Raw genomic sequence first — 25,751 nt, forward strand, 5'->3', positions numbered from 1 at the left:
CTGAGTCTTTTAAGTTCCGAGTCGAGTCCTTTGTTGAGTATTTTTTAAGAGCAACTCAAAAGGACTCGAGTCTCCGAATGAAGACTTGGTCAACAATTTTATAGGTTTTTCCTAAATAACGGGAAAGAAATTAGGCGTTATTGTATGATTTATGTACCTAATTCACGAATTTTACATAAATACAATGCGTTTTAATTTTTTTTGTAAAAAAAATCAAGATTTCTCTGAAAAGGACTCAAGTCTCTACAAAAGACTCGGGTCTCTAACAAGTTGAAAAGAACTCGAGTTTAGACTTATAATTAATAAGTGTCTAAAGTCGATGACATGGTTCCTAAGAAGAGATCGTCGTATGTCTTATAGTTTCAGATTTTCCTATACTGACCGATCTAAATAGGCCACCCCCTTAACTATGAATAGGTAATATTTATCAGTACCTATTTTGCTACCGCTCCCTCTCATGCCTCACACCAAGCCAGGAAGTTGGGAAGTTTCCCGTAGAACAAATAAGGCATTTGAATTTCCCAGCCCACTCCGAATTGAATACCCGCCGCTAGTTCCCGACTTGCGGGATTTTAAAAGTTCTGCCTTTTAGCATGTGTCCTAGAACCACGTGGAAAGGGGTCACGTGAAATTTACCTACTAGAATAGAATTAGTATGGTCAAGGAATTTGATTTATTGTCCACTTTGTAGAGTAAACATATAATTGGTAATAATAAAAAAAAAAACATTAAAACTAACTATGAATTAAAGATTTAAAAACTAAACTAAAATTAAAATAAACCTACTTAAAAATTTAACTAATACTTATAATATTATATAAAAACTAAAATATACTAATAAAATATATGAAAATAAAAAGAAGTTATAAAGAGAATACCCCTTCTAGAACCTCCGCCTGCGGCATTGAGCCCATAACGCTGGCTGCGTTACCTCTCTGTATTGCCAGCGATATGCGCTGGGAGAGGTAAGCGCCAGCCCTATGGTCTCCCGAAGCGTCGACCAGCCGTGTCGACAGGTCCCCCATGAAAGTTTTCATGTCCGCCGACCAAGGACCCATTGTTTCCACTGCAAGCGCCGCAAACTCATAATCTTGCAGTAAAGATGAGTATTTGCGGCGCTTGAGTAGTTGGGCCTGGTCGGCAGCAGCGCCAGCCTGTGCCCGGGTAGCCTGGATGTGGGACTGCGCAAAGGTGTCTACGCATGTAGCGTCCCACACCAAAGGCCTACCCAGTCTCCGCGGCACCAGTGTGGCTCCGTCCGGTCGCTTACCATCGTCTCTCGCCATGCCTGAGGGTTCTAAAGTAGCAGGCACAGAAACGGTAGCAAGCGACCGCCGGACCAAATCATTAATGGTGCCGTGGCGATATAAACGGCCGGCGCTTTTGATGCAAGAGAGGCCATGTCGACCTAGCTGGTTCACGTCCTTGCCGCAAGCACAGGTGTGGGCGGAGCATATTTTGGCCCCAATGCGCAGGCAAACTGATATTCTAAGCGTGTTTTTTTCTAAAACAGTACCAATATACTTTGTATTGTTTATTTGTGTTTCTGTCACAGTAAAAATAAAGTGAGATCTCTAGCACCTTTCATATTAATTGTCACATGTGAATTATGAATTTTTGAATTTTAATAATTTTCATTTTAATTTATTATGAGTTAGTGTGTGTGTGTGTGTGTGTGTGTGTGTGTGTGTGCGTGTGTGTGTGTGTGTGTGTGTGTGTGTATTAGTATCAGCACATTAATAATGTGTTAGTGTAGTGTAATGTTAGTGCTCACGTGAATTGCTACTATTACTCGAATTAAAAGGGCTTTAATTAAAAAATCATTATTATTTACTTTTTAATCGAATATAAAAATTGATTTACTGTTAATAAATAAACCTGTAAACAAACTATCCGAGTCCGATTCATGTTTTAAACAAAGGAATTGAGGTTTTCCATTACTGTACAAAAATATTGGTTTCCACTCATGTCAAAGGCAGATCATACCTTTAACTGTTTTATTTTATATGGAAACATTTCATCAAATTTACCTGATTTCATTGCTCTTGTTTTTGCCATCTCAATCGTGAAAGCACGTATACTCGTAATTGTCACGGAAAAAACACACACACACAATTACTGCGCCATGTTAAGTAGGTAACACAAAACAAACACAGACTAAAAAAATACGAGTGGCTTTGTGTATCCACGCTACAAAGCCAAAATCATCTAGCATGATTTTCCAATGTGCCAGCGCTACGGGCTACAACATGCTTGTCTCGTAGCTTAGCGTAGCATGCTACGGAATGCTACGAAGCCATAGAATGCGATTGAGAGACAAGAGAACTCCTACACTGAGGCGCCAACTAGCTTTGCTGTATTTGCAAAACAAAAAAATATTTTTTCCGAGCATTCATGAAACTAAATCTTATAGTAAAATAATAAAAAAATACTTTAATTAACAAAAATACATTGTAAAACAGCTTTTGTTCAAGCCAATCAGCTCAAACCCGCTCAACGTGCATATAAAATGAGACTTACAAAGAATCGAAAAAAAAAACAGATTAACTTTAAACTCGTGTACGTAACAGCGCCTCGATCCAATTAAGTATGCGAGTCAATTGATGCCATGCACACAATACGTCAGGATACCAAGTAGGCTAAAGAAAGGGCGCCAACTTCAACGCATGCGCAAACTCAAACGGCGAACAGTTCCACTCACGTTGCTCAGTATCCGCGGAGACCGCAATCCGAACGCACGGGTCTAAAAAAGCCTTGCTTGTCGTGGACGCGAGTGCACGTAAGATTGGAGCCGTATTAACGCAAAGGGTTTTCGCGGTGGAATGGTCGTGAGGGCATAGTTCGTGCGATGCGCTTAGCGCGTGATGGGCGCGCTAGGCGTGATAGTGGCGCTTGCGCTGGTGAAGTCCTGTGCACCACTCTACCACCACCAGTTCGCTGTGCATGTGCCGGGGGGAGCGCCGGCAGCGCACGAGTTAGCACACCGTCACGGTTTCCTCAATCACGGACAGGTAAACGTCACGTTTTGAATATCGAAATCAGAAATCATTTAGGACTCGTACTCAGTAGGAAAAAAATACCTTATTTATTTATTACAAAAAACATAATATACAGCATTACAGTCGAAACCAAATCACTGTACATATCAGATTATAGAATACGTAATGTATTTACACAATTTAGGAAAATCTGATTACAATCAACTTTCGTCCATATTCTCACAGGACCGCAGACACATCTGATACAAAACCATCCATCACGGACAGGGTAAACGTCGGCCCGATTCGAACTTTAAGATACGTCAAATATACGATATAGATTAGATATGTAAATGTCAAAAGTGACGTTTTTGTTTGAAGAAAACCACCATGTCGTATCTAGTCGTAATATTTGACGTATCTTAAAGTTTGAATAGGGCCGCCTCACGTTTTGAGTACCTATCGAAATCATATATTATTTAGGACTCGTACTCAGTAGGAAAAAAATATACCATTAGTTCATTTTCGTCACTAATCTACTTGTGTAAGTAGAATTCACTGTTAACACGCAACACAATGTAAAGCTAACTGAAAGAGAATTTCCAGGTTGACGTAACATACGTAGGGTATCGTCTTGTGTCGTCCCATTCGTTTTTCGTCAAGTTCTTAAATTAGTCCTATTCTGCTTTCGTCACTCATTCTACATTCGTCACAATCGTCGGTGGCTTTCAATGTAGAATGAGTGACGAAAGCAGAATAGGACTAATTTAAGAACTTGACGAAAAACGTATGGGACGACCCAAGACGGGTGTTCTGCCTTTTCGCAGAACTATTTTTGGCGGAATTTCATTTGCCAACCAACATTTCGCCGACGTTTCACTTTGACAACTAACGATTAGCAAATTTTTGTATGACAACGTTTCAATTGCTAGAATTATTGTAAAGCAGATTATTATAACGCCTCTAAACTTTTGGGAGACTTATCATTTGTCAAATCTTTCACTTGGTCGAACAACTCTTGGACGAATAACGTTTCGTTGAAGCTACAGTTCGCTTTTCATACATTAGGCAAGTTACAAATAAGAAAAAGATACATAAAGCCTGACAACAGTTTATTTAACCCTGAGATAGTGTCGCTGCAAACAGCTTACGTATGGCAATAATGTGCGTACGTCATGTATAGTCGGGGTAGTGGGCATTGGCTTCATGTTGATACGTGGTTGATACTCGTATAATGTCAAAACATTGCTAATAGAGAATTCGGTTCTTTCAATTTACCTATTCGTCAAAATCTGATTCTAAATATTCAATATTATTATATTCTTCGTTTTCTTACTCTGACGAAGTCTGATTTTCATCAGATGTTGTGTCGCTTTCAGGACCACCAACCTCGATTATAAAACGTTCAGTCTCCAATTCGATTATAGGATTTTTATCGTCGATCTATATAAACCTTAAATGAAATATTAAAGTCTAAACCTAACAACTAACCAGTTCCATAAAACCGCACTATAAAATGTCAATACCGGTCATGTCAACATTGTCAACGACCAACTTTAAAACATTGTTTATTGGAATGCTATGTAATCCTTCGTCTTTTTTAAGCTGTAGTAAGTATTTGATTGCATTCACTACAATTTTTTCGCATCTTTGGTAATTTTTTTTGGCATTTTTTTAATAAAACCGTTTATATTTGAATATATTCGTAGATATTTTCCGTTTGTTTACATCGGTGACATTCGATGACATCCAACGTTCGTTGTCAAAGAGTACTTGTTGCCAGTAAAAGAAATTAGTACCATTGAAAATCCGCAAAATGGCGAGGGTCAAATAAACTGTTGTCAGGCTTTACCAAAAAATCAAAAATGGTCGAGTTGTTGGACTTTTTATAATGTATATTTTAATATTTGAATCCAGTGGCAGCGAGCGAGCGAAGCGAGCGAGCAAGACCTTCCTGGGCAGAGCCGACTTAGATATGGTTAGGTTAGAAGACTAAGGCGGGAGCTTTGCTCCCGCCTTAGTCTTCGAGGTTGTTTTTTTTTCAACAACCCAAAAAACATAATTACACAGCAACTTTCGGGTCAAATATCTCGGCCATTTTTGATTCTGGAGGTAAGTTATTCCTACAAAACATGCTTATTTTAGCATATTGTCTACGATTACTTAAAAAATAGATGTTTATAAGGCATTTTCACTTAATTGAACACCTTTAACGGCCGGTTAGCAATCGTTACAAAACTGACGGTCAATGTCAAATCCCATACATTTTGTCAGGAATGTAACGGTTAGACGTTACTGAAACACGACTTAAGTCGCGCTTAACTAGTACAAGTTAAATGAAAATGCCCTAAATGACACAACATCCATCGTAAATTTGACCAAGTCCTAGATTTTTGTCAACTTTCGGGTCAAATATCTCGGCCATTTTTATATTAGAGAAAAGTTTATTAAAAAAAAGTGTTTATTTTATCGAAATCTTGTAAATTATTCTAAGTGTTTTGAAACCCCTATGTTTTTTTCATTTTCTCAAAAAAAAATCTAAGTCCCAGAAACGACCCCCTTTGGTAGTCTGACCAAATGAAACAATTGGTAAACAATAAACAACTAAGTGTATATTATGCCAACTAAAACATTCTACGACATGAAAGTTGGCATTTTTTAAAATTGACATTATAAACGCAGACCAAACGTTTAGTTGGTAACTGTGCGGTTGGCAAATAAAAAAAAACATTTGATAAGTTGGGAAATGAAAATTCGGCGAAATAAAATTCCGCCAAACGTGAGTTGGGAAGTGATAATCGGCCATACCATTTTCGGCGATAAATAAGAGAAGCCCCAAGACGATACCATACGTAGAAAGCATAACTGAATAACTGTTAAACTTCGTCCCTTTAGGGAAGTACTAGTAGTATAATCTAAACATCATAATATACAAACACATTCACTTTTACATATATACTTTTATTTCAAGGATTTGCCTTACAGCAATTTACGTTTTGTAATAATTCTTACAATATGTATCTACACTGAAATACCAGTTTTTAAAACTATGATCTAAACTGCTCAAGTTTCTAGTTTGATTATAAACTGAGCGACATTAAAACATAAGTATGTTCTAACAAAAAATATTAGCTAGGTAGATGTATTTTTAGTTTATCAGAATTAATCTTAGCAAGAAATGTCTAAATATTATTGAACATGATACTGTAGTAAGGATGAAGCAATAACGTCGGTACCCAGTACCCATATTATACTGATACTGACTACCCGATTCGAACTTTAGGATACGTCAATTAATAGATCTAGAAACGATATGGATTAGATGTGTCAGTGTCAAGACTTTTTTGTTTGACGAACCGTCACATTTGACACTGACATATCTAATCCATATCTAGGGTTTATCATGCGTAGCTCCCAACACTTCATTGAAGCTAAAACTATTAAAATTCTTTACTGTACATATGTTAGGAGTAAACTTGAGTATGCATCACAAATTTGGAATCCCCGATATCATACTTATATTGATAGACTAGAACGCATCCAGAAGAAATTTATCAAGTTCCTCTGCATTAAACTTAAATATCCTTATGCATCCTCCAACTATGTCAATATTTGTAGGAAGCATCATCTCATTCCGTTGCATACACGCCGTGAAATCTCAGACATAGTTTACATTCTCAATATTATAAACGGAAATATTGATTGCCCTGAGTTGTTGGCTGAGCTCTCTTTCAGTATTCCATCCAAATCTACAAGAAATTTTCGACCCCTTGCTGTTCCAAATGCTTCGCATAACTACAGACAGAACAGTTTTTTGATACGTGCTAGTAAATGTCTAAATAAACTCACGAAGGAGCATGACATCGATATTTTCAACAGCAACATCCAAACTGTGCGGCGTATCCTGACAGAGGAGTTCTTTAAATGAGCATGGCTTAGTGGAATGTGAAATTTCATTGTGCTGTGTTTTTCTTTTTTTTTTTCTTTATTTCTTTTGAATCTTCTTTAGTAATGCGAATTCAAAATTAGTTACTCTGCCTTTGGCGTTGAAATGAATGTATAGTGCAATAGTGCTAACCACCAATTGTTTTTGTTAATCTGTATTTCTTTTGAATCTTCTTTAGTAATACGAATTCAAAATTTGCTACTCTGCCTTTGGCGTTGAAATGTATGTGTAGTGCAATAGTGCTAACCACCAATTGTTTTTTCTCAAAAATGGACGGCAAAGTCGACTTTGACGTCTAAAAAATAGGTCGCGAAGCGCGTAGTTTATGGTCAGTCAAAAATTAAAAAGTTAAAAACATTGCAGTCTCGATTTTGGGACTGCAATGTTGCATACAAATTCCATTATTTGTCGAGTTCCAAACTTTTTAAAAGTTGAAATGGCCATATCAAATGAAGGCACAGGCCCATTAAACAGCCAAACAGATGATTAGTACCGCGACTATTTAGCTGTCTCAAATAGGTTGGCGTATTTTCGGCACTTCTATTTTTTTATTAAAAAAATAAAAAGGCGGCAAAGCTAATTTTTTTAATTGTTTCTACTTTTTTCTGTGAAAATATATACGTAAGAACGTTGCTTCTGTAAAATATTTCTAAAATATGTATATTTCTCGCACCATTTTTGAGAAAAGCACTATATATGACTCGGCTGGAAGGCTACTTGCTGGCTTCGGATTCAATTAAACGGACTCCCAAGGTCGTCCGTTTAATACGAATCCTCAGCCTGCAAGTAGCTACTTCCGAGCCTCGACAATAATGTACTATTGTTAATCTGTATTTACTGGTGAGAACCTGTAATTGGCTTCTTGTATCACATTTATAAAACCTATTAACATGTTAACAGCTGTTGGATCTCCGAATAGTAATAAATAAATAAATAAATATCGTTTCCATATCTGTTAATTGACGTATCTTAAATTTCGAATCGGGCCGTGATACTTCGGGTAGCAGTCAGCAGTTCCTGCAGCAAGGACTGGGAAAAAAAGACGACAAGGGGGAGGCGAAGTTGAGGCAAAATAGCAATGGGAGCTCGCATAACTCTGGCGATTCAGCCTTGTCTGTACCCCTAACATATTCATCATCATCATCATCATTTCAGCCTATATACATCCCACTGCTGGGCACAGGCCTCCTCTCATGCGCGAGAGGGCTTGGGCTATAGTCCCCACGCTAGCCCAATGCGGATTGGGGACTTCACATACAACCTTTGAATTTCTTCGCGGATGTATGCAGGTTTCCTCACGATGTTTTCCTTCACCGAAAAGCTAGTGGTAAATATCAAATGATATTTTGTACATAAGTTCCGAAAAACTCATTGGTACGAGCCAGGATTTGAACCCGCGACCTCCAGATTGAAAGTCGGACGTCATATCCACTCGGCCACCACCGCTCCCTAAGATATTACTTATCACAATCTTTTTCTCTTCATCTCGACTCTTACTGCCGTATTCGAACTTCAAGATATCCACAAGAGACGACACGTACTAGATCCATTCTAGATACGTTATAGTTTAGATATAAACTAGTTCTCTTTTGCAGCGCAATTCGGGCAACCAATGTCACTTTTACGTTAGATAGAGTAAGATATCTATTAGATGTGAATTGGATCTCTAAGTCATATCCTGTGGAAATCGTTCAACAGTATCTCCAGAATCGCGCAAATGTCAAATTTGACAGGTTAGATCTTAAACATATCGTTATCGTATCTTGGTGATGTCTAATAGATGTCTATTTCAAAATCCGAATCGGGCCCTTATTTCTCTATTCTTGCTAACAACTGTAATAATTCACATTATACTAAACTTGTTACGAAACCCGGTTATGGTTGCTCAAAACTTCAGGCATAAAATCCGCTTCCACGAACGTTTAGGTTAAAACTATTAACTTAGTTTCGTGGCCGCTTAGCAGCAAAATGGGTATGGAAGTCATTTCATTTCACCTGTATAAGTAATTATCGTTTCCAGTAATTCAAGCAATAACATGAAAGTGTGATTTTCATAGAAATGTAATTAAATTAAGGGAAAATAGAAGAATGATTGGTGAAAAACACCCACCGCAATTTATTTGTTTACGACAATCCAGTCAACGATGAGAATTATATCCAATGTTGATTATTCTTTTGATCTTTTGTTTACTTGTTTTTTACTTGCCCTGTGGCAAAATTTTCGATCGCTGAAATTATTAATTATTTTACCATATTTCGTACAAGTTATCTGATATTATTTATCTTGCTTTACAAATGATGAATGGATATTTGAATTCTGTAAAATGTAGAATTAGGTAGGTTAATTTTTTTTCGTTTTCTTTATAATAAAATACATTATTATCCAATTAATGACTTAGTAAATACTCATGAAATAAAACCCAAGATACGGATTATATCACGTATAATGAATTTATAATACACCCCGAAGTTTCGAACGCTTTACAGCGTTCGTGGTTCGTGGTTTCGTTTCATGAGTAACTATCGCGGTAACCGAAGACAATATTAAATATACACTGTAAATTTCTTTGAAAATAATATAGATGTTCGCGGCTAGGGTTTGCAATCCGGATCCGAAATGTATGAAATTATCCGCATCTGGATCCGGATCCGCGGATATTCCCATACATTTCGGATCCGTCGTACAAACCCTATTCGCGGCAGTAATTAAATGCTGTAGCGACAGTCACTACTTTTATCAAGGTAATTGACGGATACATCGACGACATCATGCTGTCGCAATAATGCCACTGCAGTTGCCTCTGAACCTTACATACTGCCATATTCGAACTTCAAGATATTCACAAGAGACGACACGTACTAGATCCATTCTAGATACGTTATAGTTTAGATATCAACTAGTTCTCTTTTGCAGCGCAATTCGCGCAACCAATGTCACTTTTACGTTAGATAGAGTAAGATATCTTTTAGATGTGAATTGGATCTCTAAGTCATATCCTGTGGAAATCGTTCAAGGGTATCTCCAGAATCGCGCAAATGTCAAATTTGACTGGTTAGATCTTAAACAAATCGTTATCGTATCTTGGTGATGTCTAAAAGATATCTAATAAATAGATTTCAAAATCCGAATCGGGCCCCTACTCTAAAACTCAAACGGTTTGATGGATTTTAGTCAATGAGGTATCTTTAAAATCCTCTTCGATAGGGGTGAAATGGGCTAGAGGGTGTTGACTATCATTCCAATTTAATCGTGCACCTAACATCAAGCTGATATTAGAATTATATTGACTTCTTATCAGTTCATCAACATCTGTCATTCGCGCGTTCATTTCGATCAGACTTGTCTGTGCAAGTATTGGTGCGCGCGAGACACCCGCACGTATGACAGCTAACTGAATATGATTCCAATATCATCCTAATATCGGTTTGAAGTCAGGCGCACGTTCGAATTGGCCTGTATTTATTTAGGTAGTCGGCATATTACTCGATTAAAAAAAAACAAAAGGAAAGGCTATAATTTTAAAAGTATAGAGGTACTTAAGTGTAATATATGGGAGGGAATGTTCGTTTGCTTAGGTAATAAATAAACGTCTTTCGCCGTGCCGTCGAAACTACGGGCCCGATTTGGATTTTGAAAAAGACATCTATTAGATATCTTTTAGACATCACCAAGATATGATAACGATATGTTTAAGATCTAACCTGTCAAATTTGACATTTGCGCGATTCTGGAGATACTCTTGAACGATTTCCACAGGATATGACTTAGAGATCCAATTCACATCTAATAGATATCTTACTCTATCTATCGTAAAAGTGACATTGGTTGCCCGAATTGCGCTGCAAAAGAGAAGTAGTTGATATCTAAATTATAACGTATCTAGAATGGATCTAGTACGTGTCGTCTCTTGTGAATATCTTGAAGTTCGAATACGGCAGTATGACTAGGCACTAAGTTGATTTTAATGGGATGTCAATCGATCTTATTGTAAAGCCCCGGGCGACAAGATACATTTTCAAGGGACTATTATATTGAAATAACATATGCTTCGTAGGGTGGTTCAAAAATATTTTTTTTTCTATTTTTTATAATTTTTTACAGGTAAGATTTTTAGAAATTTACCTAAAACATTCATAAAAAATAGAAATAAGAATGTTTTTTTACATAATAACTTTTAAATCACACTTTCAAATAATGTGAAAACTATTACTTACATAAAAATCGAAAAAATAATAACTTGATTTTTTTGTATTTCATACAACTTTGAAAAATTTAAAAGTGTTTGAGCACCCCCTTGTAGTTGAGATAAGATTACAAAACGTGGCGTATTTTGTCAACGTAACAAGTGTAACAAAATGAGGGGGTGCCGCTTGTTCTAGCTAGTGTTTGAATTTTTCCCATACAAACGTGAATCACCCTAATGCACCAACAATTGTAATTTACAATTACTAATATAAACAATCACATATGGCCCGATTCTAAGTCAATAAACGTCAAAAATGAGATCTCGATACGATATGGATCCGATCTGTCAGTGTCAAAAGTGACTTTTTGTCTGAAGAAACGAACAAACAAACGTTTTTAAACTCTACCTATGTTACTTAATATCAGATTTATTAAATCTCTATGTAACTTAGTAATACATAATATGTATGTTTAATTCTAGAGATAGTTCGAAAAGTGCATAATGTGTGTAATATAAGTGTACTCATTTTATGATACTGACTTAGTCAGTGACTACATATGTATTAACAGTATAAGTGTCTTGGCTGTAGCTGCAAACTTATACTTAGTGTTTGCCTGAATAAAGAATAAAGAACAACTGTTACCTAATAATAATTGCGTTATTAAGAATTGAACTTTACTTAAGGTTAATGATAATAAAACCCGAAGTTTTCCGAAACTCGAGCTCTTTAAATCCTCATTTCGCTTTAACTAATTTAAGATTTCACTCCGAACCTGTTTTTCTTGAAGGAAATTGCCATGGGAAGGTTTTATGGTCTCCGGAAATTGATTTAGAACGACGAGTTCGACTTTCTGGGAAATCTTTGTTGGAAAATAGGACTATGGAAATATTGTGTGTTAAAATACGCTGCACAAATATTTATTGTACTGATTTTAAATGTTTTTATTAGCAAATCGTTTTGACAGTTTAAAAAAAGTAACTGATTTGACTAGTAGGAAAATACCCTATTAAAATAGAGTTTGTTCACTAATTATTTTCGGTTTTTATGTAAAAAGTTGGTACCCCGTTTCTAAAACTTTAGGCATTCGAGATTTTTATACAAAATTTCGCTTTTATTTATACGATACAAGTTTCATTCTTTCCTAAAACGTTCTCCAGATATTAAACAACAACTCTTTCACCAGGAAATAACAAGGAAAATATAAATATTAAAAAGGCCTAAGTATGTTTGATAATAATGTCTCCCTTCAAATACGCAAAGGTAAATAAACATGCTACAAAATACTCCAATATTATATTACAACGACTGAACGCAAATATAATCCTGGCGTGCTCCTTTGATCACTTGAGGATTTACTCATCATTTGTACTTGAAATATATGTATGTATTATATGTAATATATTTCAATATGTGAGATTTATTTTTTATTTATTTTTAGATTTATGTGACGACCGGTCTAGCCTAGTGGGTAGTGACCCTGCCTGCGAAGCCGATGGTCCCGGGTTCGAATCCCGGTAAGGGCATTTATTTGTGTGATGAACACAAATATTTGTTCCTGAGTCATGGTTGTTTTCTATGTATATATGTATGTATTTATCTATATATGTTTATATCGTCGCCTAGCACCCATAGCACAAGCTTTGCTTAGTTTGGGGCTAGGTTGATCTGTGTAAGATGTCCCCCTAATAATTATTTATTTATTTTAGCTACCGTTGTGATGTTTAGCATTTAATTTTAAAGGTTTAACCACTTTTTCATAAAACTTTACGGGCCTGATTTAGTTTAATTGTGTTTTATCCCTCTCTTACAAACACATAAATCAAAATGACAGAAAATGACAAACGATTATTAGCTAAATGAGGTTTGTAGCGCGTTTATGAATAAGGGGGTTAGTCGATAGGGTGTAGTTATAGAATGATGTTGGCTATTTATGATTGGATTTAGATAGAAGGTACGGTAGGTGGAGTACATCATCATCATCATCATCAGGCTATATTAGTCCACTGCTGGACATAGCCCTCCCCTAAAGAGCGCCAAAGTGCCCTGTCTTCAGCTTGCCGTATCCAGCATCTGCCTGCAGTCTTTCGCAGATCGTCATCCCACCTGGTAGGAGGGCGTCCTACACTACGTTTGCCGAGTCGCGGTCTCCATTCCAGAACACGCGGTTACCCCAGCGGTTGTCGGTTCTTCGTCAGATATGGCCAGCCCACTGCCACTTCAGCTTGCTAATTCTTTGAGCTATGTCGGTAACTTTGGTTCTCAGTCTCTGGTCTGGTTGGTCTGGTTTGGTTCAGGTGGAGTACAGTGGACTTGAACCATTTTATTAAACAAGTAAAGCGCTCTGGTGGCCTAGCGATAAGAGCGTGCGACTTTCAATCCGGAGGTCGCGGGTTTAAAGCCCGGCTCGTGCCGGTTCGGTGAAGGAAAACATCTCACGGAACCGGACTAATCTCAATAAGGCCTAGTTTCCCCTCTGGGTTGGAAGGTCAGATGGCTGCCGCTTTCGTAAAAACTAGTGCATACTTCAAATCATGGGATTAGTTGTCAAGCGGACCCCAGGCTCTCATGAGCCGTGGCAAAATGCCGGAATAACTCGAGGAAGAAGATAATAATTAAAAAATAAACATGCAATGCTAAAAATGAATATTTTCAATTTGACTAACTTCGACTCTTTTTAAGAAACGGTATAAGTCCACCTGGGAAAACTCTCGGACTTTCCTTAAGTAGGCATCATCATCATCATCATCATCTCAGCCATAAGACGTCCACTGCTGAACATAGGCCTCCCCCTTGGACCTCCATACGTGCCGGTTGGAAGCGACCCGCATCCAGCGTCTTCCGGCGACCTTAACAAGATCGTCTGTCCATCTTGTGGGTGGACGTCCTACGCTGCGCTTGCTAGTCCGTGGTCTCCACTCGAGCACTTTTCGACCCCATCGGCCATCTTCTCTGCGTGCAATGTGGCCTGCCCATTGCCACTTCAGCTTGCTAATCCGGTGGGCTATGTCGGTGACTTTAGTTCGTCTACGGATCTCCTCATTTCTGATTCGATCACGTAGAGAAACTCCGAGCATAGCCCTCTCCATAGCTCGTTGAGCGACTTTGAGTTTTGAGATGAGGCCGATAGTGAAAGACCACGTTTCGGAGCCGTAAGTCATCACTGGTAACACACATTGATTAAAGACTTTCGTCTTGAGGCACTGAGGTATGTCGGACGAAAAGACATTACGTAGTTTCCCGAACGCCACCCAACCGAGTTGGATTCGGCGCTTGACCTCTTTCTCGAAGTTGGACCTACCTAATTGGACTACTTGTCCTAGGTAGATGTACGAGTCAACAACTTCGAGTACCGAGTTCCCAACAGAGACTGGGATGGGCACAACATTGGCATTTGACATAAGTTTCGTCTTGTCCATGTTCATTTTCAAGCCCACCCGTTGTGAAACTCGGTTGAGGTCATCGAGCAGCATGCTGAGTTCCTCCATCGACTTTGCCATGACTACGATATCGTCGGCAAACCGAAGGTGAGTGATGTATTCGCCGTTGATGTTGATGCCAAGTCCTTCCCATTCCAGGAGCTTGAAGGCGTCTTCCATTACGGCAGTAAATAGTTTCGGAGAGATAACGTCTCCCTGCCTTACGCCTCTTCGCAATGGAATCGCCCTCGTGCTCTGCTCCTGTACTCGGACCGACATGGTGGCGTTACTATACAAACACTTCAACACTTCGATGTACCGATAGTCAATATGGCATCGCTGAAGAGACTCAAGCACCGCCCATGTTTCCACCGAATCGAAGGCTTTCTCATAGTCCACAAACGCTAAGCATAATGGCAAGTTATACTCTTCGATCTTCTGTATAACTTGCCGCAGCGTATGGATGTGGTCTATGGTACTATAGCCTTTTCGGAAACCGGCTTGTTCGGGAGGCTGGAAGTCATCAAGTCTGTGTTCGAGACGGTTCGTGATGACCCTTGAAAACAGCTTATAGACATGGCTCAGAAGCATGATGGGTCTGTAGTTCTTCAATAGGTTGTTATCACCTTTTTTGAAGAACAGCACCACCTCGCCTCTATTCCATGTTTCAGGCGTTATGCCCTCGGACAAGACGGAATTAAAGAGCTTCTGGAGGACTTTAAGTACCGGTGTTCCACTCGCTCTTAGAAGCTCTGAAGTGATTCCGTCTTTGCCCGGCGCCTTGTTGTTCTTAAGCTGCTTCAGGGCCATCCTAATCTCGTACAGACTGATGTCCGGGATATCTTCGGTATAATGTCGGGACAGCTTGGATCTCCTACCAAGCTATCAACGGGCTTTGCGATCGAAGTGTATAACTGTCCATAGAACCTCTCGATCTCACCTAAAACCTCCGCTTTGCTCGACGCTATGCTGCCATCTTCCCGTTTCAGCTTTGTCAGCTGGCTTTGCCCAATAGACTTGTCCTTTGCGAACACTTTGGAGCCTTGGTTTCGCTCAATAGTCTCTTTAATACGGTTAGTATTAAAGAGACGCAGATCATGTCGCAAGGACTTAGATATACGTCTATTGAGCTGCCTATATGACTCCGCGTCATCGGGAGACTGCAACTGTAGCGAGCGTCGTTCAGCCATGAGGTTTAAGGTTTGCTCGGTCAATTTCTGAGGTCTATCTTTACGGCGGGGTCTAAAAAACTTAGACCCTACTGTGTGGACAGTTTCCACTAGCCCGTCGTTGATTTAGATAGATAGATAGATAAATCATTTATTTGACAGCTGCAATGACACACAATATAAATTTAAACATATCATAACAGAAAAAAAAACAATAATTATTACACTAACAAAGAAAATTGAGTTACAAAGAAAATAACATAGAAATGAGTAGGTACAAAAGTAAAATTTTATAAAAGTAGGTAGGTACAAACTGTGTGCGTTGCAGCAGGACAAAAGGGTCACGGCTCAGTGATATGCTTCGCTCTTTCGAGCAAAGCACTGATTTTCTGCCGGAACCCAGGTCACAACATTTCGTCCACTGAAGCCAAGTTCTCTAGGCAAGCAAAGCGGTTAGAGAGCTCGAGTTGAAAGCTTTCGGGGTTTTGAACATGGGCTCGAGTAGGTCGGAGCGTAGTGTGTGAGTGAATGAATATCAATATTAAACTTGAAAGGTCCAGCCTGATGAAGTAGGCTGGACCTTTCAAGTTTAATATTGATATTCAGTGTGCCTCTTACGATTCGGTGATCACTACCGGTCTAAGTAGGCATCAATTCATTAAAAAAGCGGCCAAGTGCGAGTCGGACTCGCCCATGAAGGGTTCCGTAGCAGCAAGTAAAATAATAAAATTGCGGTTTACGATTTATGACGTATTAAAAAAAAACTACTTACTAGATCTTGTTCAAACCAATTTTCGGTGGAAGTTTGCATGGTAATGTACATCATATATATTTTTTTAGTTTTATCATCCTCTTATTGTAGAAGTTACAGGGGGGGGGGGGGGGCACATTTTACCACTTTGGAAGTGTCTCTCGCGCAAACTATTCAGTTTAGAAAAAAATGATATTAAAAACCTCAATATCATTTTTGACGATCTATCCATAGATACCCCACACGTATGGTTTTGATGAAAAACTTTTTTTTGAGTTTCAGCTCTAAGTATGGGGAACCCCCAAAATTTATTGTTTTTTTTTTTTGTGTGAAAATGTTAATGCGGTTCACACAATACATCTACTTACCAAGTTTCAACAGTATAATTCTTATAGTTTCGCAAAAAGTGGCTGTGACATATGGACGGACAGACAGACAGACAGACAGGCAGACAGACAGACAGACCGACAGACAGACAGACAGACAGACAGACAGACAGACAGACAGACGGACAGACAGACAGACAGACAGACAGACAGACAGACAGACAGACAGACGGACGGACAGACAGACAGACAGACAGACAGACAGACAGACAGACAGACAGACAGACTGCTGCCGATGCTAAAATCCCTGCTTTATTTACATTAGCAATTTCGAAGACTAAATTAGGTAAATTTTTGATTAAACATCTTAAATTTTGTAGCAATTTCGGTACAGCGTAGTTAAATAAAAAAAAAGAAGCTAAAAATTATTAACTAAAATTAAACATTTCAATTGAACAATATTTCATTAAAATAAATACGCAATTTACCTACCATTTATATCTGTGTATGGTTTACTATCTTGTGTAAAATGGCACAATGATTTCCAATAAATTACCTGCGAGCTCGGTACATCGTTTATGATCGAGTCAGTTTCAGCTGCTCAATTATTTTGACAGTAACATGTTCCGCGGTTTTCGGCCTATCATTTAACAATCAATTTGTTAATATTTTATTAATAATTTAATTACAGAGACATAGATGGATTAAGTCTTATTTCATGCGCTTTATTTATTGCAAGCAAATATGTACTAGGCCTAGGTAAGTACTTTACCTACGTAAATTTAATATCTTCTTAATTATGTGTATTATTCTTTTATATTGTTTTTTGATCTACCTACTTATTATTATGCTAAGTCTAATTGTTTTTGAGGTGGAGACGGATTTATTTTGATCTTGACGCCTAGACACAATGTAAAGAATTAATATAGTACAATTGTATTAATAATTTTATTACATACAATTTTAATATATTTTATGTCACTTCCACAACTTCCAAAGGTGCCGTTGGAAAATTTCCAAAGAGGCGATATTTTCACTTTTAATAAATTTTGGAAATATCTTCACTACACCTATAAAACTATAAAACCAAGTCCTCCGCCGCGTCTGTCTGTTTGTGTGTTTGTATGTTCGCGATAAACTCAAAAACTACTGAACGGATTTTCATGTGGCTTTTACCTACCAATAGAGTGATTCTTGAGAAAGGTTTAGGTGTATAATTTGTTGTTTTTTATGTAACCCGTGCAAAGCCAGGGCGGGTCGCTAGTAGTATATAGATGTCAAAATGTGCGTTCGGATTGGTCTCCAGGCTTCGAAATTTCGAATTGAAATTCAAATGTCGCAGGTTACTGACATACGGTATTATCATAAAGAATATTTTCACCTCAGCAGCTCGAACAAGGGTACTTTGCTTCTTAAAAACAGTGAGCAAAATGCGATTTTGCTCACTGAGTCATTGTGTCTCACTCAGTGAGCAAAATGCGATTTTGCTCACTGAGTGAGACAAAATGACATTCAAGTGACCTTTATAGTCATTTCAACATGCGGGGTCTAATACAAGTTCGATATACTCGGGTTCTATTATCTCTGTCCCTCTAGGTATGTTCTCACTGCTTAGGGTGAAAAATTTTGTGTACTACACGAGATCAAAGTTATTTACATCTCGTGCGCTTTTGAATCCCTTACTACGCTCAAGATTCTAAATTAGATTCACTCGCTACGCTCGTGAATCTATTATAGAATCTTTCACTTGCACGGGACTCAAAATAAGCACTCGAAGAAATATCAAACTTTGATCTCTTGTTGTACAAATAACTATTTCTCATAAACATTTTGCAAGACAATTTTTGTCCTCACTGTTAAATTAAAGTCTGTATGCGAACACGTGATTTCGCTCCTGAAAGCCACGTCTACATCCATCATACTTAGCCGAGCACGAGTTTTATTCCGATTAACAATACACTTTGTTCACAGTACGTACAGCTACAACGGCATACGTAATTTTTCACATTTCTTTAGTCTGTATTTACTTCTGTGAGCTGGAAAAATAATAAATGGAAAGTCCAATGTAATATTCGGTTAAGATTGCTTTTATTTGGTTTTAGTTAGCGCGCATGGCTTTAGGGAGCCTCCATATTCACAATTTATTTTAAGATTTTACTGACACTAATATAAAAAAAATCGCAGTTTTTACAAAACGATGTTAAAAAACGATTGGTTCTATACCTATTATGACGATTTAATAGCCAAAAACATAATCCTAACCGAACTTATTTCAAAAGAGAGTTCATTCATTTCAGATGGGCGTGTAATTAATATTAACAAACTTTGTAAGTTATTTTGAAATAACTAAGCAGAATAGTACATTGTTATTACAATCCCAAAGTAAATCAAGATCCACACACAAACAACACACCGCTACATCTCCATTAAGGATGACTCACGTTAGACCGGGCCGTGGCCGGGCCGAAGCTTCCGGAGCTTCGTTTTCTATGAAAAGCACCACGTGATCACGATCAGTCGTCATAGAAAATGACATGTTGGACACCTCGGCCCGGGCACTGCCCGGGCACGGCCCGGTCTAGCGTGAGTCATCCTTTAGTCGCCACTTAGTGCATCGATACCAGAGTGCAATGCCAATATGCACTCGCTCACTAATTGTAACTTGCTAAAATTGTAACGCCAAAGTTTTAAAAATACAATAAAGTACCTAAAATGTTCAATAAAATGATAACAAAAACCAATTCGATAACTATACCGATAAGTTAACATTTAAATAAACTCTGACTAATTTTACGTGATCTTTTTTTGATACGACCTTGACAATAGCTCACACTGATTGGTGCGAGTTAAATGCATTGGAACTACTGGAAGCCATCAGGCATCTCGCTCATGTTTATTGGGGCGCGTGAGATACACTGACGGCCGTATTCGAACAATGCTTATAAGACGTCACAGCGATACGGTACTAATCTGTCAGTGTCAAAAGTGATTTTTAGGGTTCCGTAGTCAACTAGGAACCCTGATGGTTTCGCCATGTCCTTCTATATGTCCGTCCGCGGACTTCGGACCGCGCTTTACTCCATGATCGTTAGTGCTAAGAAAGCTGCAATTCGGCATGGATATATAAATCATGTACCTGCAGTCGACGTCAAAGATATGTTTACACTTTTGCACCTTACTCCTTTGTAATAAGGCGAAAAATGTAAACATATCTTTGACGTCGACTGTACCTATGGCAAAATGAACACAGAACGGTAACATAAAAAGTACAAGAAAATTTCAAAATATTATTTTAATTATGTATATTTATTAAGGTATGATTTATTTTCACATCGACCTCATTATGGTTATACGTTTAATAACAATATCAAAACTTTAACAAATTGCTTATATTGTTATTGTTAACCACAGACAAAACATCCTCCAGACTTAGCATAGTCGCGCTACCCCCTCTGCCACGCATACGGTAATTTTACTCCATGTTCGAGTCGAAAGTGTCTTTGTGTGACGTCCGTGTATTTGAACGGACCAATCACGGCACGGGATTTCGCTCACCTCGTCCCGCGCACCCCCGTATTTTTGGCAGCATCGGTTGCATGAAATAATTGCTCTAAACTCCGTCTAGAGGATTCCTAGTCTATGTTGTTAACTAACTCCTGTTGGTAACCAGCCTATTCCCTGGCGTTCAAGATCTCACGCACGACTAACGCCCTGTCCTCATTGGCCGCCATTTAGTGCACCGATCCTTGAAGTGCAATGTGCAATTGTGCATGTGCATCCACTTCAGTCTAACATCTTATGTGTGATGTACATCAAACAGCTGGAGTTGGGGCGCGTCATACTGTACTCGAAATTTAACTGCCTATTTATGTCATGTAGGACCCTTATTCGACAAGCGACGACGTTTGACGTATCGTGTTGATCTCCCGTTGATGAGGGAAAAAATCATAAGTTCTCGAATACGTATAATGTCAAAATTTGACATTAGCAATCCACAGTTAAGTGACAACCAAACCAAACCGAACCACCCCGAGTTTAGAGTTCAGTTTTCAGGAACAGTTGATCACCGATCACCCGGCCCGGACCCGAACCGTTCTAGCATAAGTGCTTACACTGATAGGTACGCAGGAAAGTTTATTACTGGCCGTACCGTTAATGCTGTCGTTAAATCAAAGGTAAATATTTACCGGCAGTAAAAATGACAGGCATAAAATTAGAGCAAATTAACGATGATCATTAAGATCATAACCGTTGGGTTAACAAGGTTTTACCAGGGGGGTGTCACTACGCAGTTTAGGTACATTTGGCCGGCGCACCTCCCGGGCAGGGCAGGCGTATGGCAGTGGGCTGCCGCTCGACCGCACGATAGTCTTGTCACATGGCGCTTGCGCAAAGGAGATTCACGGTTCGTGCGCGGTTATAAGTTTCAATTTTGTTGCTGGCGGCGAGTATAGGTATAATTTCATACCTAAATCTGACTTTTGTGAAGGAGTGAATTTTCTGTACGGTAGTACTATTAGTTATTCTGTGGTTTTACCAGCCCGTAGCGTTTGAGGTTTCTTTACGTGACGATCTGTATTATAAGAGAAGGGATTATTATTATAGTGTTTTGATAATTTTATGTATTTACGTTTAAATATTACCTTCTTATGTAATAAAATTTCAGCAAAATTTACCTACACGTATCTACAATTATAATCCTTGTAAAAAAAATTGATGAACTGTAAGAGGAGGCCAAGAGTGATAATATATTTCAGGAAAGTCATATTTTGTTGTTTTTTTTTTGCAATGAAATATTGCAAATAGCATTATGTGTCGACAAAATTAATTTTAAAAGTTGAATTAAAGAATTTCATTTTATACGTTTTTATCTATTTATTTCGTTTATTTACACATATTTTAATTTAATAATAATGTAGGCACTGAACTTTAATAATTAACTTTATTGTAATTACCTATTGCAAGTTAATTCATCACACAACATCTTATAAACGCTTATCAGAAATATTTTTGGTAGCACGAATGATGATGAAAAGGAAGCATTTGAAATTATAATTAAAATTGACGCACAGTTATCCTGACATTATATTGCCCATCACATCTAACGTAATTAATCTACCTTATACAAAAACAGCAAAATTCTCCGGAAATTAATTAAATGTCGCGTGAACGAATATTTGGAGACGAGTATGATGACAATGGCGACTAAAGAGGGGAAACAAAAGCTAGGTGTAATTGAAATTGAAATGCTGCTCGAGCGCACACAGACGACTTATAATTACTCCATTCTCAGACCAAAAGGGAGTAAGCGACTGTGAATTTCATACTAACATGCACCCTTCTTTTCAAATGGCGTTTGGGTGCAGGTCGAGATGAGCGCGCTAATTAATACGACCGTAGGATCTATGCCGACCTCGTAAGTCTTCTTAGCGTATTGTGCAACTTTCAACGTTATTCCGATCAGTGTAAAGTTATTTTTTGCATTTAATTAGCTGAATTCGCTGAAGTTTCCAGCATTGGTTAGAGTTAATGTTGCGGAAGCCTCAAGGAGACATTTCTAGACATGTCTGTTACCTTAATTTGGGATGCTAGTACGTTTTTAATGACTTATTAGGTATCATCTAGAACTGCATGTTATGAATGAATCGAAACAAAACTGGAAAATGGGAAAACCTGGGGAAAACATTTTCTTATTTTAAAACAATTGTTCTGGTGATTTAGAGTACATAGTATAAACATCTTCTTATTTTTATAAACGAGTAAAGGATGACTCACACTAGAACGGTCCGAGCCCGGGCCGGGGCCGAGATGACCGACACTTGGTTTTCTATAGAAACCATCTCATAATAACCGATCAACAATAACGGAAGTTTTTTCATTACTTGCTACGTACCTACTGGTAATATAAATTCAATAGAATAAACAAGACTGTCAATAAATCACTGTTGAACAACTGCGAGAGTTTTATTAATTATAACTTGAGTACAAGATTCGATTTATCGGCAACATGTTATGAAATACATCACCGCCAAGTTGCTCAAAGTCGTTCACTTGGCCTCGCAAATTGATTTTACTAAGTTTGATAAAGTTTTCGGTAAGCCCGTGTTAGGGTGGTGCAAGTGACAAGCGAATCGACGAGTGACATTTAATATGCTTATTTTTCGTAAGGATTTAAGGTCTTCAAAATTATGTTAAAAAAATATTCAAATACAAACTACATTCATTTTGTGAAGGAAGTTGGTCGCCGGCTTAGGCTTAGGCTAGGGATAGAGGCTGCAATCCTCGCTCCGGGTCGTCTGTTACTGTCACTTAGTATTACTTTAGGGCTCGATTCGGATTTTGAAATAGACATCTATTAGACATCTTTTAGACATCACCAAGATACGATAACGATATGTTTAAGATCTAACCTGTCAAATTTGACATTTGCGTGATACTGTTGAACGATTTCCACAGGATATGACTTAGAGATCCAATTCACATCTAATAGATATCTTACTATATCTAACGTAAAAGTGACATTGGTTGCCCGAATTGCGCTGCAAAATAGAACTAGTTGATATCTAAACTATAACGTATCTAGAATGGATCTAGTACGTGTCGTCTCTTGTGAATATCTTGAAGTTCGAATACGGCAGTTAAACTCCGCACTTGGAAAAATAACTTGACTCGTTGAGTGCGCCAAAATCGAATTTAATTTCATTAATTTTACCGTGATTGATTGCTCTAGACTCTATTTTCTTACCAGGCGGCTTAGCACGGTCGCGTTTTTATCCCTTGTCACCATGCCTGTCACGTTCTAACAAGTATGTAAGTGCGAAAGGGACGCGCATAGTGATAGTCGATAAAAATGGAACCGTGCTGAGCCCGCAGCCAGTTGAATAATTACGTGTATCTAATTAGTTATTGGATTAGTTTCCGCTCACAGTCCGTAGATATCGGTTCACAACTGGCCGCGTGGCCAAAGTGCCAATCGTTAACGCTCCGCGTTATCGTAGTCATCCCTCTCTATTACACCTCCCCGCTAGTGCGACAGTGACAACTGCGTTTCGTTCGCTACGGAGCGTTAACAATTGCACGTTGGATACGCACCCTGAAGGTTTAAAGTTTATCTTTTCCGCGGCAGCTTTATATTTGCACTAAACCACGCTGGACCAACTTCTCTATTCCTTGCTTTCATGGGAATAATAAAGCTTGAGAAATATGATTATATGTTCCTTCCTACTAGTTTTGGGTCTATTACATAATATACTAATGGATACATTTGGTTAAACTAGCAGTTATGCCAGGCTGATTTTGTTATTACTCTTGAAAGCCTTTAGTTCAGGAATGGCATTTGAATTTTAAATATTTGTTATTGATATGTTATGCAGCGCATCTATTCTCGCATGGGTGAATAATCACAGAATTCATATTAATATGTTTAGAATGGCCATTCACCAATAAACGTTTTTTATTAGAATATTAACAAAAACACTTCTTAAGCCGACGAGTTGAGCAACGCTCGCGTCACGTGATGCATAGTGCTGTTCCACACAGTGCTCCTTATCGATAATTACTTATTTTTCATTCTTCTTCCTACTTTTTAGGGTTCCGTACGCAAAGGGTAAAAACGGGACCCTATTACTATGACTCCGCTGTCCGTCCGTCTGTCCGTCTGTCACCAGGCTGTATCTCATGAACCGTGATAGCTAGCAGTTGAAATTTTCACAGATAATGTATTTCTGTTGCCGCTATAACAACAAATACTAAAAACAGAATAAGTATAATAAATATTTAAGTGGGGCTCCCATACAACAAACGTGATTTTTTGCCGTTTTTTGCGTAATGGTACGGAACCCTTCGTGCGCGAGTCCAACTCGCACTTGGCCGGTTTTAATTAGTATTTGTTGTTATAGCGGCAACAGAAATACATCATCTCTGAAAATTTCAACTGTCCAGCTATCACGGTTCAAGAGATACAGCCTGGTGACAGACAGACGGATAGACAGACGGACGGACAGCGCAGTCTTTGTAATAGGGTCGGGTTTTCACTCTTTGGCGTAATAGGTAATAGGGTTCCGGGGTACCAAGGGGTACGGAACCCTAAAAAATGGTTGTTTCAATTCGGGGTGAATAAATTCTTGAAAATAAAATATTCCTTGAGATTTGCATTGGAAATAAACGCGTTTTGTTGGATAAATTAATTTCCTCTCGTTGCGTTCTTCTAGTGCTTCAGATAAAAGTTGAGATAATTGAACAAAAGGTTTTTTTTCTTCTTATTTATCATTTGTAATGAGTTTTCTTTAAAGAATTTTCTATTTTTAACACTCCCGTTTATATTGAATGACTTCAGTAACGCAATCTCATTCAACGAAGTCGTTTGAAACAAATTATTTTTGTTTTTCGTTTGATTTTTCAATTCAATCACACAAGCAGCTACATTATAGAAAAAATACTGGACTCGGTTAGCGAATAACGACTTGGGACACTTTAAAACATAGGTATTAAAAAAACTTAGATATTTTTGAAGTGAAAACTTCTTTAGCGGGGCTGTGCACTTTTTGTGATGGGGGAAAAATGGGTCACGTGACCGACAGATTCGATAGATTGAAAATTCGTAAGACGGACACGTGACCTGATCGAAAAACTGTTACAATGTCATTGAGTTTTCACTTCTGCTGGCACTCCCGGAGTGCAACCCGTTGTTTTTTTATGTTTGTTTACGTTTATTTAAAATGTATTATATTTTACTTTAGGTAGCTATACATATACAAGTAGGTAGGTAGGCAATATTGTACAGCAGGTCAGTACATCGACCTGTAATTAATTTCACACATGGATAGGATACATTGCTTTTGTTTAAGCTTCATCAACAATTCACATTAATACTGCAAAGAACTTTGTAGTTTTAAGTTTTGATTTCAACAATTTTAATTAACTGTTTATTTATAAGTCCACACGTGTATTCATCAGTTTCTTGTTTATTTTAATCATA

The 25,751-nt window shown here is 38.1% G+C and overlaps 1 protein-coding gene across 1 annotated transcript in view; it reads left to right on the forward strand.

Moving 5' to 3' along the window:
* Positions 1-2,492: 2,492 nt before the first annotated feature.
* Positions 2,493-25,751, forward strand: part of LOC134798684 (furin-like protease 2) — a 44,423-nt gene continuing 21,164 nt past the window's right edge. The window contains exon 1 of the mRNA XM_063771054.1: positions 2,493-3,011. Coding sequence (XP_063627124.1) covers positions 2,865-3,011 — 147 coding nt within the window. The 5' untranslated portion in view covers positions 2,493-2,864. The remainder of the gene's footprint in view (positions 3,012-25,751) is intronic.

The sequence above is a fragment of the Cydia splendana genome, chromosome 17 (genome assembly GCF_910591565.1).
Source record: "Cydia splendana chromosome 17, ilCydSple1.2, whole genome shotgun sequence".
Lineage (NCBI taxonomy): Eukaryota > Metazoa > Arthropoda > Insecta > Lepidoptera > Tortricidae > Cydia > Cydia splendana.